This window comes from Marmota monax, unplaced genomic scaffold (assembly GCF_021218885.2).
Source record: "Marmota monax isolate L192 unplaced genomic scaffold, Marmota_monax_Labrador192_F-V1.1 WCK01_AAM20220418_F8-fsc00076, whole genome shotgun sequence".
Taxonomy (NCBI): Eukaryota; Metazoa; Chordata; class Mammalia; order Rodentia; family Sciuridae; genus Marmota; species Marmota monax.
In genome coordinates, this window is record NW_026692843.1 from 8,898,813 (window position 1) to 8,914,420 (window position 15,608).

Sequence of the window (15,608 nt, forward strand, 5' to 3'; positions counted from 1 at the left end):
AAAGGGATGGGCTTTAGTTAAATCAGCTGCGATTGAATCTTACATCCCAATTAAGTCTAAATACTATATTGTGAAAATGGACCATAGACTTTCTCTTTCTCACATTTGTCCCCTGCGACCATACATGGTTCCTGCTGTCTCCGTGGCCTCCCTGTTTTCTGTCTCACAGATGCCCGTGGCAGTCTTGCTCTTCCTATCTTCTACTTAGCTTGGATTCCTTTCTTTTGTTTTATTTTGTATCTTCTTTTATTTCGTTTTTCTTTTTTTCTGGAGGTGGGTACCGGGGATTCAACTCAAGATACTCGACAACTGAACCACATCCCCAGCCCTATTTGTGTTTTATTTAGAAACAGAGTCTCACTGAGTCACTTACTGCTTGCAGTTGCTGGGTCTGGTTTTGAACTTGAGATCCACCTGTCTCAGCCTCCCAAGCCACTGGGATTACAGGCATGTGCCACTTGCCCAGCAGTTTTTTCTTTTTTTTCAGTTGTAGATGGACACAATATCTTCTTCTTCTCTTTTTATACCTTTATTTTTATTTATTTATTTTTATGTGGTGCCAGGTATCGAAACTAGTACCTCATGCATCGAGGCAAGCACTCTACCACTGAGCTACAACTCCAGCCCGCCCAGCTCCTTTTTATATTTTATTTTGAGAAAGGCCTTGTTAAGTTGCTTTAGGGCCTAGCTGAGTGGCTGAGGCTGGCTTTGAACTTGTGATCCTCCTGCCTCAGCTTCTGGAGCTGCTGGGATCACAGGTATGTGCCACTGTGCATGGCTTATTGTTTTGTTTTGTTTAAATATGGAAAATGAACCATTGAATTTTAAATCTTTATTTTTAAACTATATTGTGGTACTATGGATTTATCCTAGGTACTACTTTAGTGGTGTTAAGTTGGATTGGGAATGTCCCCGAAGGCTCCTGTGTTGAAGTCTTGGTCCCTAACACAGCAGTGTTAGAGGTGGAGCTTTGGGAAAGTGATTGGATTATGAGAACTCTGACTCCTCAGTGGATTAATCCACTGATGGATTCATAGCTGGCTGTACCCTTGAGAGGAGGTGGAAACTGAGGGAGATGAGACATAGTTGAAGGGAGTGGATCCTTGGAGGTGTGCCGTTGAGGACTATTTCTTGTGTCCACACCCCACTTCTAACCTCTATCATGCCCTCTCCTCCAAGATGCTCTGCCTCACTTCAGGCCCCAGAGCAATGAGCCAGCCGACCGTGGACTGAAACCTCTGAAACCATGAGCCAAATAAATCTTTCCTCCCTAAAATTGCTTTTCTCAGGCATTTTGTCACAGCAACAAAAAGTTGACTAATACAAGTGGCATTCAACACATTTTGATATGTTTAGGTTTTCTTTCAGTTCATAATTTCCCTCTTGATTTCTTCTTTGACTCCGCAGTTTCTTGGAAGTGTGCTACTTAGTTTCCATCCATTTGGGGATTTTCCAGGGATGTTTTAGTAGGGATTCTCAGTTTATTTCCACTGTGGCTGGAGGACACATTTTGTCCAGCATCAGTATTCTACATTTGTTAAAACTTGTTTTATGGTTCAGAACATGGCATGTCTTGGTGCACGCTCTGCATGCTTTTGGAAAGCAGTGGCCCTTCCATTCTGTGCAGGTGGTCAGGAAACATCTTTTGGGTGGAGGTGGTGAATCATGTCTCCATCTGCCATGTCCTTCATATTTCCTGCCTGTTTATCCCACCAGTAATTAAGAGAGGGTTTGACCATCATTGTGGATTTCTCCATTCCTCTTTGTGGTAATTATCAGTTATTTTGTGCATCTAGAAGCTGTCTTATTAGATCCATATCTGTTTAAGATACTTATGTTCTCTTGACCTACGGACTCGTTTATCAGCATGGAATGTTCTCTTTATTTTTTGAAATGTTTTTGGTCTAAAGTCAACTTTGTCTGATATTACCACTATTATTATTGCAGTGCTGAACGCATCAAGCTTTACTGCTGAGCTACATCCCCAGCCCTTGTTATTTTTATTTTGAGAAAGGGTCTTACTAAGTCGCTGAATTGGCCTCAGACTTGCAATCCTCCTGCATCAGCCTCTGAAGTAGCTGGGATTGCAGGTGTGCATCACTGTACCCAGCAACTTTGTTCAATGTTAATGTGTAGATTCCAGATTGTTTTCAACTGGTGTTAGCATGGCATAGCTTTTCCATCCCTTGATTTTTAACATACTTGCAACTTTATATTCAATGAGTGTTTCTTGTTATGCAGCATGGCCTTTGTGCAGTGTGAGGGACTCTGCCTCTTAGCTGAGTATTTAAACCATTTATATTTGATGTGCCCAATGGTATGGGACTATCATCTCACTATTTTATAAGTTACCATCTGTTCAATTGTTTTTCTCTTTTTCTTGCTTTTGGGTCAATTGGATTTTTTTCTTATTTCAATATGTCTCCTTTGTTGACTCTTGTTTTAGTAGTTGTTGTAGGGTTTATGTCTTCAATTTATTGCAGCCTACCTGCAGAGATGCCACACTGCTGTATGTGGCACTTCCACCCCTAGACCCTGGTACCATGGTAGTAATACCTTCTACTCCTGTACTTCAGAGACCACACATTACAGGGATTTTTTTTTTTTTTTTTTTTTTTTGAGATGGGCTCTCTGTGTTGCGCTTGCTGTCCTTACATTCTTAGGCTCAGGTGATCCCCCGTCTTAGCTTCCTGAGTAGCTGGAACTGTAGGTGTGCACCACCACACCAGGCCAATACAGCTTTTGTGTAGATGTTTTTTATCTTGTAAAGAGAGTTAGACAATAACCAAGTGTCTCTTTGGTTTATCCATGTACTTACAGTTTCTGGTGCTCCTGGGTCTTCATGCAGGTTCATCTTTCCGCCTGGTGTCACTTTCCTTCCAAGAACTTTAATATTTCCCTCTCCCTCTCTTTCCTTCTCCATCCACCTTCTCTTCCTCCGCTGCTGTCATCGTTATCCCGCTGCCACGCCGCCGCCTCCTCCTCCTCCTTGTCCTTCCTCCTCCTCCTCCTCCTCCTCCTCCTCCTCCTCCTCCTCCTCCTCCTCCTCCTCCTCCTTCTTCTCTCTCTCTCTCTCTCTCTCTCTCTCTCTCTCTCTCTCTCTCTCGGCCAGTGACTGGACCCAGGACTTTGCACATGCTATACCAGCACTCTACGCCAAGCTGTACCCACAGCCCTTTTTATTTTTCCTGTTGAAGCAGAGTCTAACTAAGCTGACCAGGCTGGCCCGGAACCTGCCTCTGTCTCCTGAGTTGCTGGGTTCACAGACTTGCACCACCTCGGCTGGTAGGGTGAGTTTTCTGATAGTCACTTTTCAGTTTTGTCTGAAAAATTATTTATCTTTCATTCAATATTAAAAGATTTTTCTGGATATAGTTTCAAATCGACAAACTGTCCCCCCCACCCCCAGCATAGCACTCCACTGTCTTCTCACTTACACTATTTCCAGTGGAAGTCAGCTGCTCTCCTTATCCTTGTCTCTGTGCACATAAAGTGTCTTTTGTCTCTGACTACTTTCAAGATTGTATCTTTGTGCTTGGTGTTGAGCAGTTGGTCATGGGGGCCTGAGCTAATTTTAGTCACATGTCATATGCTTCAGTTTTGATGAGTTTCTCGGATCTATAGTTTCATAGTTTTAATCAAATTTGGAAAATTATCAGCCATTACTTAAACTTTTATTTTCTGATTTCTACTTGCTTTGGGGATTCCAGTTACTTATATCTTAGGCTGCCAAAGTTGTACCATGTCTCAGTGATATGCTTCATTTAAAAAAAAAATTTCCCTGTGTTTTATTTTGGACAGTTTCTATGCTGTATTTAAATTTACTGATTTTTTCTTCTGTGATATGTATTCCATCATTAACATTAATCAGTGTATTTTCAAATTTCAGATATCATAGTTCTCACCTACAGAAGTTCTGTTGGGTCTCTTTTCTATCTCTCTCGTCTGTGCTTATCTTTCCCAGCAATGGAATACCTTTTTGTTGGTTTGTGATACTGGGTATTGAACCAGGCGTGCTCTAGCACTGAGCTAAACACCAGCTCTTTTTATTTTTTTTATTTTGAGACAGGGCCTTGCTAATTTGTCCAGGCTGGCCTGGAACTTGGGATCCTCCTGCCTCCTGAGTGGATGGCAGGCGTGGTCACAGTGCCTGGTGGAATATTGATATAATAATATTCTATCAGGTTTGTCTGTGAGTTCTGTCTTTGGTACAAGTTCTTGGGTGGTTTTTGACTGTTTTTTCTTTTTATCAGACATCTATTTTCCCGCTTTTCTGTGTGCTTGTATTTTACAACTGGATGCTATACTTTTGTGAATTGCCTTTCTGGATGCTGGACATTTTTGCCCTTCCACCACCTGCTCTGGGACAGCTGTGCTATTAGAAGCAGTCTGATCCTTTCGGGCCTTCCTTTAGGATTCCTAGGCAGGTCTGCTGGGGTGCTTGTTGGGCTGATCAGCCCCCACCTGAGGCCAGGCCCTTTGTGCATACCCTGAGTGCTCAAGGGCTGGGGAGCACCAGGCACTATTCTCCAAGGAGAAAGATACAAGCGTAGGGAACTCCTCACACTGGCCTGGTCCTACCATCTCCTCAGCAGCCCAAAGGACAGTGCCACTCATCCTGGAAGCCACAGAGAGGCTGGCAGGGTGGGAACTCACTAATCACCCCTAACCAGTGTAAGGTCCTTCCTGTTGGGTGGGGGGTACTCATAGAGTGCAGACAGGCCTTGGCTTAGGAGGAAGAAAGGGAAAGCTGAACAGAGAGACATTTGGGACAGAGGCAGAGTTGGCCACAGGGGCCATGGGAGTCAGAGGAGGCCCTGAGGACCATAGTGCAGGAAGTCACAGAGCCGGAAGCCTTGAAGCCCCCCCTCCCTTTGCAGAGACAGTATCTCCGCAGCCTGCAGTCCAGAGGTACTACAGAGTGCCTGCCCCACACCCATCTTCCTCCCATGTCTCCTAGGGCTATCTGGGAAGTCCATGGAGATGTTCGCTGCACTGAGTGGAAGAATGTGGGACAGGTGGGTGGAGGTAGAGGAGGCAGTGGCCTGTAGCTTGGGGGCCTACAGGGCATCCGGAGGCAATGGGTCAGACCTGGGTGCAGAAGTGCAGCCTGGCTGCCCTACTGTGCCACGGGTCCCTCCTCTGCTGCTGGGAAGCTGGGTCCCCCAACTGTGGATGGGAGGTGGTCTCAGGTCTGGTGGGGACAGAAGAACAAGGTTGAGGTGGCTCCGTCCACCCTGGCAGCCTTCCTGCCAGCCCTCTGTGTTGAGCCTGTGTACCTCACTACCTGGGGGCTCTTATGAGCCCACCAAGACCTAGGAAGGGTGATGCTCTCCAAGCACACTCAAGGTGGAAACAGATCCTCCTCTTGCGCCCAGTCCCCACCTCGGGGGAATTTAGGACAGAGGTGCTTGGTCCTCCCACAGGCCACTATGCCTGAAGTCCTGGGGTCCCACCTCAGCTGACCAGGGTGTATCCTGGCTCTGGACACCTTGGCCCTGCACCCTGAGGGTTATGCCAATGTCACTGGAGAGGTCTGTGTCCCAGCTTCTGTCCCTTGGGACAGCGTTTCTCCAGTGCTGGCTGGTGAGGGCTACTGGGCAGCAGTGCATTGTATGCTTCCATCCCGGGCAGGACTCTCCCAGGCAGCCCGACAATGTGTTCAAAGGGCCTGGATAAATAGGCAGACGTGCAGGGGACAAGGGTTGCTGTCTCCAGGCTGGGTGGGACCTGTGGAATCTGCTTCATCAGGCCTGCCCTGGAGCTGTGCCCGCAGGTCGAGGCAGCACTTGTGTGTGGTTTAATGAGCTGGAAAATACAATTGGCTCCCCTGGCTGTGAAATTGCTTCAAGGGCAGTGGCGTCACTTAGCTGCTGGGAGACCCTGGAATTGATCTCCTTTGTTCACAGGGCCCAGCACATCCTTGCAGTTGTGGAGGCCGAGCAGGGCCTCCTCCCAGGAAGACCCCAAGCAGCCCCCAGGTCAGAAGGTACTCAGGAACTCAACCTTCAACCAAATGTCACAGGCCTTCCTGTGCTAGCCATTTCCAGAGCTCCCTTTGGAGTCTTCTTGTAGGATGTGCTCTCCCTTCTGGCCAGGCCAGGAGGGTGCTCACTGGCAGGGACTCCACAGAGGACTCTGGTCACTCACTACTGGGGGCTTCTTGGGCAACCATGTTGCTGCCTGGTAGACCTTGCAGCCATGGGGCTCATTTCTCTCCAGTCTTCTGTGCTAATCTGAGTTGGGTCATGATGCTCATGAAGCTGTCAGTGTTGGGTGCAGAGCAGGCTGAACTGTGTTGTCTGCAGGGCAGGCTGAACAGATGTTGGCTGCAAGATCGCCCACGCACTCAAACCCCCCTCTCTCTGGTCCTTTATCACCTGTTTGTGTCAAGTCCCGCTCAAGGTTGAGCACTCAACCCCCCTTGGGCCAACAAGGCAGCTTGCAGACCCAGAGGCCTCATTAGATTTGGGCTATAAAAACTCCCTCCTGCCAGGCCCCCTCTCTCTCCCTCTCTCTCTTGCTCTTTATCTTTCTTACGCGCGCTCTCTCTCTCTTGCTCTTGCTCTCTCCCTCTTCATCTCTTCTCTTCTCTCTCTCTCTCTCTCTGTCTCTCTCTGTCTCTCTCTCTCTCCTTCTTTCCTTCCTCTTTGTTGCACTGCTGCAATAAAGATCTTTTGGTTGCTCCGAGTGTTGTGGTCACTTTCCTTTCAGTCAGGGCTTCTGTGACCACTGGGAAGGACATGTTGGGGAAAAGCAGCCTCAGCTGTGACAGAGAGGGTGACGCCTTCTTGTGTGCATGGGGCATCAGTTTCTGGAATTCCTGCTGGCTCTCACATTCCTAGGGCAGCTGGGCTGGCTGTGCTCAGCTGACCTTGGGAGTTTCGCTGCCTAGCTCAGGGACTGTGGCAGAGGAGGCCAAAAGTGGTAAGTGAGCATTTTTATCTCAATCCTAGAGGATTCATATAGTCATTTTCTACTGGTCTGGATTCAGAGCAGAGATACTGATTCTAGAACCTCCTCCCTGTCGTCTCCCAAAGCCTGGAGAATCAGAGTGAGGAGGGGCCTGCAGACCCAGGCAGGGTTCTCAGGACAGCATGGTGTCGAGGGGCACCAGCCTCAGGAGCACTGCCCTCAGATGGTCCGTAGAGCTGAGTATCTGCAGGCAGGTGCTGTGGAGCAAGGATGAGAGTGCCACAGGAAGGAAAGTCCCCTCTGCAGAGTGCAGAGGTGCTCTCAGAGCTGGGCCCTCCCATGCAGGCATGTGGTTTCCTTCCTGCAGCAGGCTCCTAGTTTCCTTCCCCCCAGTCCTAAGAGCAGCTTTCTTCCCTAGCCATCATATCCTTGATATCACAGCCTTCCCTGATATCAAAACCTTGCCTAGAAGCCAGTCCTGGGGCTGCCTGTGAGCACTGCACAGACCACTTGTCCACCCAGCTTGCCCAGGCCTTGAGCAAGATGTCCTCTCACCACTCTGGTCCTTGATACAGGCTGTAGTGTGAGAAGCAGGGCTGCTGGGTTCCACAGAGGTGCCCTCCTTCCCCTCCCCACCAGCCCTGCAGCAGGGGTAAGTCCACCAGGGCACAGAGGTCCCTGCTGCGCCTCAGACACTACTAGAGGACTTCTGGGTATGTAATCCAGCTTAATCCTGTTGGGCCTCAGATCAGCCTGTCAGCAGCCCTGCAGGCACAGGAGGCCACACAAAGTAGTCTCCATGGATGGACTCTGGCCCAGTCTGCCGACATAGGTCCCCTGGCACTAGGGCTAACTGCCAGTGCATATAGGCATGGATTCTGGGCACCCAGTGACAGGCACATGTGCAGCCTCATCCTGGAAGAGTCCAATGCACAAGGCAACATCAGCTGTGCTACCCTCTGTTGGGCAGGCCAGACAAACAGGTGACTGCACCGACACATGGTCTTGTCTTGGGAGTGAGGACAAGAGAAGGGTGGCATCCCCTCAGAGCCATGGCTTTTGTTTCTAGAAAGGGGAAAACTGAAGGCCATAACTCAGGTGAGAACCAATCCCGCAAACTCCAGAAAAAGTCAGCTTTCCCTGCTGGCTCCACCACAGATCCCAGCCCATGCAGCCGGCCAAGGGGCAAGGGGCTGCACAAGGCCAGTCCACTCTCCACAGTGGCCACGATGTGAGTGCCTTGACCACTCCAGGGACAGAAAAAGTGAAGGTCAGTCACTCTTAACTTGGCTTCCCCCAGAGCAGATGGAGAGAGGGGAGAGAGCTGTAACCCTGGTCACCTGGTCACCACTGCCTTATTCCATCCTTCATGCAAGTCACCAAGCCCAACCACACTCAAGGGCTAGGAAAAGTATCAAGGACTTTGTGAACACATTTTAAAACTACTCCAAGCCTGAGGCAGTGGTGATCCCAGTGACTAGGAGGATTGCCAGTTCAAGCCCAGTCTGGGCATCTTAGCAAGATCCTATCTCAAAAAGTAAAAAGGAGATGGGGATGTAGCTCAGTGGCAGAGTGTCCCCAGCACTGCAAAACAAAATGGAACAATGTAACAACAAACCATACAAAGGCCCAGCCAGGGAGAGAGAGGAAAGAGGTGCAGGTGGTGGACACCAGGCCACTGTGCAAGGGAATGGTGCTAAGGAGGTGACTCCCAGGGCATGGGGCCCCAGGAACAGCCAGGCGGTGCCAGCTTGCCTGCCTGGGAGTGCCCCGTAGGGGTAGAACAGGACTGTCCCCAGTGGGGACAATTCCAACAGGCAGGCCAAAAGGTGGGGCAGTGGGTGCCTGGCCCAGGAGAGGCAGAAGCACAGCCACCCTGGACAGGGAGACCCCAGAAAGGGGAGGTAGCAACCAGGAACTCCTCAGAGAGCGAGGGCCAGTTGGGGCTTGGCAGGGGCCCAGGGAATTCCCCTTCCTGACCAAAAGCAAGCTACTGAGAGTGTGAACAACCCATGGCCCAAGGCTCTTACGTTTGAAAACAATCTAAGACAGAATGTGACCAACAGCTGAGCTTCCAGCATTGGAATAAAACATGGGTGTTGGGTCTAACTTCCAGCTTCTTCCAGGTCCTGGGGGATGGAGACCTCTGGGCACAGACATGGGTTAGGAAGAGCAGCACCTGTTATCACTGAGGTTTTGGCCCTGGGCTGCTACAATGTGTCCAGGACCCTGACTGGCACGTGTGACCTGTGCACAGTGTTGGTTGATCTTGATCCAGGCCCTGTCTGGCACCTGAGATCTTTATCCATTCTTCATTCTGGGTGGCCAACTCCCACCTACTCCTACTCCATTCTGGGCCCTCAGTGTGGTCTGTCAAGCTGTCACCCTCAGTCCCCTCCTCATCTCTGGACTTTCTCTGAGCTATGTATGGAATCCTGGAGTAGCAGGTAGAAGGGCCAGCAGCAACCTATGGACAGCCCAGGATGCCGGGGAGGCCCAGGGCCTTGGCTGGGAGATAAGCTAAGGCAGAAGCTCAAGGGTGAGGCCCTGATGCCTTTTGTCCTTACCAAGGACAAGCATGACCCCAAAGGGCTGAGCACAGTTAGGGAGGACATTTCCAACCCCCTCCCTTTCCCCAGAGTCCCCTAGGGCCAGTTCCCCAATTTATGGTCACCATGACTGAGAAGGGGGAAGCAGGCAGCCAGCTGTTGGAGGACTATGGGTTCCTCGGCACCACCCCACCTCTGGGTGGGCTTGCTGGATATCTAGGGGCAGATGCCAGGGCCTGGGATGTCCCTACTTCCTGCCTCAGACCATGTGTTGGGGAAGAGAAACAGCCCTGGCCTGCGGGTAAGAAGCCACTGCTTGTCACAGGTTTGCAAGGCAGTCTCTGGAACACTGAATGAAAACGATCCTGACTCCCCCTCCTAGGCCTTCTCCTAGCAGCAACAAGGAAAATCAGCTCAATTTGGCCTACATCCCCGGCTCCCCTCTGCCATAGAAAGCCCCGCCCCGAATCAGCTCTGCTACACTCCAGCACTGTAGTTGTAGCAGGGGTGTTTCTTCTTATTCGCTTTTACCCCTTAATAGAGCAGTGCTGCTTCGGTAATCCACGGCGGGGGCGGGGAGCCCTCTGGCCCTTCCTCCACCTCTTGGGGTGTGGGTGGGGTTGAGGGGGGTTGGGCGCTGGCCGCGACTCTTGGCTTTCCTGCACGAGGGCCGGGCTGCCCGGACCAGCGAGAAGTTCGGAGAGGCCACGGAGCGCTCAGGAGCCAGGCTCGGCGGCCGCATCGAGCGCCAGAGGCGGCGGACCCGCTAGGCTCCCGCGCCCGGGCTCTTTGTTATGCACATGAGGGCGCTGGACTGAGAAAAGGTCTCCGTCAATGCGTCAGTGCGGAGCCACATGAAGGGCACTTTTCTTCCCCGGTCTCCGTCTTGGCACATGCCTGCTGCTTCCAAGTGGCCTCTTATTCAAAGGGCCCGGCCCCCATTCTTTGTCCCCCTAGGTGCCCGGCCCGCGGCCCCTGGCAGCTGCTGCGCCGTCAGAGGCCCTATAAAGCCCGCTCTGCAGGTGAGCCTCTCGGTCAAAGGCGCTTTCAGGCGTGTCACCCGGGAACGGACTCCGAGCGTGTCGCTGCTCGCGGCGCCGGCACAATGACTGCGCCACTCAACAGCCACCGCCCGCCCCGCCCGCGCGTGCGTCAGCGGGAGCGGCCGCCCTCTCTTCCTCTAGAAGCTCGCCGGCCGGCAGCTCTCCTCCTCTTCCTCCCGATCCCTCCTGCTCCAACCTCCAGCCGTTCACACCCCTCCCCCAGCTTCTTCCCCCTCTCGCTCCACCGTCCCAGTCCCTGGTCTCCGTCCCCACCCCACCCGGGTAATTGTCCTGGGAGGCGGTACCCTCAGCGCCCTGCCCTGCGTGGGGCTGCCATCCAGCCGCCTGTCTTAATACCTCTTTATCTTTTCCTTTCAATCCTTTGAATCCCGCCAGTGGTTCCGGGCACCAGTTCTGCTCAACGGGGTGACCAGGGAGGATGCGTTGAGGGGGCATTCAAGACCCACAGGAAGCCCGCCTTGCGTCCTGCTGGCCCGCACTGCCCCCGCCTCCCGGCGTCCCGTGGCTCTCCTCCTCTGGTTGTGCTAATGTTTGTTAAAAGAATGAGAAGAGAAAATTAGAGCTCTAGGTGTCAGACCGCCAACAGTCTGTGCCCCGATTTCGTATAGGACCCCAGAGCTCCAGAGCTGTGCTGCCCCCACCCCCACCCCCCGCCGGAGTGAAGGGTGCCAGGTAGTGGCCCAGGGAAAGAGTCCCTGGGATTCAGCTCCTCTTGCCTCTCCAGCTTGCTTTTGTTTTTTCTTTTTCTTTTTTTTGTACCAGGGATTGTTGAACCAAGAGTGCTTAACCATTGAGCATCCCCAGTTCTTTTTCTTTTCATTTTGAGACAAGGTCTCACTAAGTTGCTTTAGGCCTCACTAAATTGCTGAGGCTGGCTTTGGACTTTCCATCCTCTTGTCTCAACCTCCCGAGTAGCTGGGATTTATAGGGATGCACCACCATGCCCCACTAGAGTTTGCTTTTAAAGCTAAATGTATTTGCTCACATTAGGGAAACTTGGTGTCTGGGTCAGCTCTGTGTTGCTATAATAAATACCTGAAACTGCAAAGAGAAAAGGTTATTTAGTCCATGGTTCTGGAGACGGAACTGGCCCTACTCTGAGAACACTTGGAAGAGCTGACTGCAGCTGAATGGGTGTGGTCAAGGCTCTGTCCCAGAGTCCCTCCTTTCTGGGATGACCCAAGATACCCTGAGGCTGGGCCTTCTCCTTCATCAGGTCCTGCAAAGCTGACTTCGATGTGGTGTTTGTTGTGCTGTACAGTCACCTACCAGGGCTCCCTCTCCTGGGCCCTAGAGCCCAAGGCCTTGGCAGTCCAGACCTGTTGGTCACTGTGGCCATTGGAGGAACAAGGCCAGGTGGCTCGGTCCCCACATGCCTCACCTTTGAGGCTTTGCTGAAGGTGCATGTGGGCACCTGAAGTCCAGAGCAGCCTACCTCAGGGCTGTCAGGGCTTCTTTTGAGTTTTCCTGTGCTGTCATGTTCCTAAGGCTGTTGTCCCTGGACACAGATAGCATCCATAGGCTGACAGGGCCTCACTGCCACCCACACCGAGACTGGCTTCCAGGGTCAGAATAGGTGGAAAAACCTGGCCCTGGACCCTGCCTCACCTGGAGCCAGGCAGAGAGGGTTCCAGACACAGCCCTGGATCTGGCTCTGCCCCACCCCATCAGGCACCCCTCAGTGTAGGCCCTTCTTTCAAGCCTGGGACTATCACGTGGAGACGTCTCCAAGCCAAGATGCTGTCTGGCCAACCCAGAGGAGGCCTGCACATCTGGCAGGCACACCCCAGCCACTGCAGCCTGGTATCTTCCTAGCCCTGAGGACAAGTGGAAGGACAACCCGCTTCTCTTCTGTCCTGTCCCATGGGTAGAAAACGACATCTGTGTTTTCAGGGGGTGACAGCATAGAGCCAGGCTAAGCAGGACGGTGCTAAGCAAGCATCTCTTGAAGCTGCTATGGACACAGATGTCCAGGACATTTGGGGCCTCAGGTACCTGCTCTCCATTCTGAACCCCCAGGCCTAAGGGCAAGATGGGCAGAAAGGTGCTGCGATGCTGACCACTGCCAGTGTCCAGATGCCTGTGCAAAGGGGGTGGGCTGGTGCCACGCAGATGTTGACTGTCCTATGGTTACCCCAACAGGGCCTGAGTCCCCCGGCACGTCCAGTGGAGCTTCATGGGGAAGCAGCACCTCAGTCTATCGAGCCATTGGGGCTGGGATTTCAGGTTGGGCTCTCCCCCGGCTGGGCCTGGAGAGTCACTGCTGCTCGCTGGCAGACTCAGGTTGGCAGCATACTGACTCGACTGCCCCCTTGGGCATGTCCTCTGTTCTAGGGTCTGCTGTGCTCCATGGCTGCCTGGGCCATCTCTGGTTTCTTTTCACCACACACTGGTCTTGCTGACCATGCCTGGTCCATTCCTTGGTAGCTCATCCTCCCCTGGATGCCTGCTCCCCCAACAAGCCTGAGGTCCAGGCAGCAGTGGCTGGGACTTGTGGACCAGGCCTAGGCTGTCTCAACATGTCAGGTTCTAGCATGAGTCAGCCCAGCCTGGGACTTGGCCTCCTGGGGGAAGAGGCACCCAAGAGGCACCCAGTAGAACAGACAAGGGGCTAGATGGGAGGCTCTGTTGGGGAGACCTTTATCTTCCTGGGATTTTGTCTATATGGAGTTTCAGGTTAGGGGGATGTATGGACCAATCATGAGACTGCCAGATCTTCTGACCTCAAGCAATGGCCTCTAAGGGGCCAGACAGCCCCAACATCATAGGGGCTGAGGGACTCTGGGCATTTGTGCCCAGGCCCCTGAGGTGCCCCCCTGCTCAGTGGTTGGAACAGCCTGTTTCTGGCCATCCCCCAAGCTCCTGCCTCCTTGCCAGCCTCCTGCAGTGGGCAGCGTCAGCACTGGGTCCTTGGCAGCCCCCCGGGTGCACCCTGATTCAGGTGGTTTCTGAGAAGCTGAGATGACACAATGTGGCTCAGAGATCCAGGCAGGGGCAGGCTGTGCCCTCCAGGGGTTTGAGGCCCCAGAAGCCCTGCCAAGATGCGTGATCCAGTCTGTCTCCCAGGTTGCCCGGCTCTGTCCTTCCCAGCCTCAGGCTCATACTCGTGGGCTGGGTAAGACGGAGGCCCTTGCCCCAGCCCAGCCCACCCTGGGTCCTGTCTGTGCTCTGGTTTGGAGTGTCCAGCTTAGGCTTAGCAGGGCAGGGATGGCTGAAGCAGTCTGAACCCCAGCACAGAGAATGGAGTACTTCCTTGGCCCTGGAGCCAGGCTCCTTGGGGTGCAGGAGCAGTGGGATGTGGCCCACTGCTGCTCTGCTCTGCCCCTGACCCACACTCTTGGCTGTTGAGGTGGGCTCAAAGCCAGGCCTGTTTCCAAACCATTTCAGGGAACAAACAAGGTGGGAAGAAAGTGTTCCTGTGCAGCAAGGATTACAGTACTGGTCACGTGGGCCTGCTGCCTCAGGGCCTCTTCTGGGCAGCTGCCTTAGAGACCAATTAACGGCTGTGTCCACCCCCACAGTGTGTGCAAACTTGCCCAGAGACAGGGTGCTTTCTCGCTGTGAAGTGTTCTTGACTTGGAAGGCTTTTGGAGGCGCTGGGATACCAGTGAACACCAGTGACCCTTTCTATGGCCAGTGGGCACCTTGGACCCAACTTGAACAGCCCTGAATCCTGAGCGCTGAGTCCATCTTGCAGTTTCAGTTTCCACTTGGTGTCTTGCTCAATGAAGAGACCCCAGAGTATGTTGCCTTCCATCCTGGCACCCCAGTGCTACTACCCCTTCATAGTGTGTCCACCCTTCCAAGGCCACATGTGACTACTTTCAAGACTATATATGCCTCCCTTCCAAGGCCAAGTGTTTCCTGGGCATCCACAGAGATGTCCTTCCGACATGAGCACAGGCTAGCTTGCCAGCTAGCAAGAAACTCAGGGCGAAACTCAGGGCAGTGGAGGTTGGGAAAGCTTCACTGAACAAGGAGAGGCCCTGGAATGGCCAGTGGAGGCTTCTGGTGGGGGCAACTGCAGGCAGGAACTGGCATCTGTGGGGCATACTTGGCTTTCTCAAGCTGGTCTTAAGTTGCAACTGTGCCATTCGGTCTTACTGGAGGAGGCACAGCTCCACTGTGCAGCCAACTCCTACCTGCGCCACTGCAGTGGTAAGACCCTGGCGAGTGGCCCTGGACTGCTGACAGAGACAATGCCCTTGGGGCTGGCACTTTCAACACTCAGGCCTCCAGGCCCCTGGGGCAGTGCTGGGCCACATGCACAGGAGTGCAGGGAGTCTTAGCAGGCCCTGCTGACACCTGGGCTGCAGTCCCTGCCCCCCCCCCCTCTCCTGAGTTCCATGTTCCTTCCTTTAATTTTGGAGCAACCCTGCTGTTTTGCTGCCAGTACATTTCTCTGTCTCTCTGTGTGGTTTTTGGAGGTGATTCCCCAAGCAGTTCTGAAGGTTTTTTTTTTTTTTGGAAGAGATACAGAAGCTGGTCCTGGAGCCGGGAATCCAAAGTCCTGCCGTCAGAGGCCAGCATTTCTGCAGAGCCCCAGGTGGGGTCAGTGTATTGCAATGACAGCAGGGTCCAAGGAGCATCCTTTCCCTGCCTGTGGTTGAGCTGCCCTTGGCTGGCTGTGTGGACATGGCTGTAAGTGAGGCCAGGAAAGTATGCACCGGCATCTCACCTCTGCTGAAACCCCTTCTGAGTCCCTGCTACCTGCACAGGCTCCCCAGACATCTGCTGGGTTGCAGATACCAGAAGAAGTCAGACAGACCCTGCCATGGGCCCTAGTCCAGAGCACGACGGCCACCCCTCCTGCTCCTGTTGTCTGTACTGAGAGCCCACGGGGTGCCGGTCAGCCATCAGTCCTGTCAGCAGGAAACTGGGAGGCCAGGAGAGGCCTGCATTTGTCCTCAGCATGGGTGCCCAACCACCATAAGACCTGGGCCTGGGTCTTCTCACATAGCAGGCACTTGGCCTTAGCTCTCTGTTCCCCCTCCCCTCCCACACCCACTCCCACCCTTGAGTTTTGCAGTAGAGGCCTCTGTGAGTGATGTCACCCCTTCCTAGGTTGGTGTGCCTGCCT

General features: G+C 53.0%; 1 protein-coding gene across 1 annotated transcript in view; it reads left to right on the top strand.

Moving 5' to 3' along the window:
* The first annotated feature begins 2,242 nt into the window (after positions 1–2,242).
* Prap1 (proline rich acidic protein 1) overlaps positions 2,243–15,608 on the top strand; it is a 36,508-nt gene continuing 23,142 nt past the window's right edge. Inside the window, exons 1-2 of the mRNA XM_058580778.1 lie at positions 2,243–2,258; positions 3,221–3,290. Coding sequence (XP_058436761.1) covers positions 2,243–2,258; positions 3,221–3,290 — 86 coding nt within the window. The remainder of the gene's footprint in view (positions 2,259–3,220; positions 3,291–15,608) is intronic.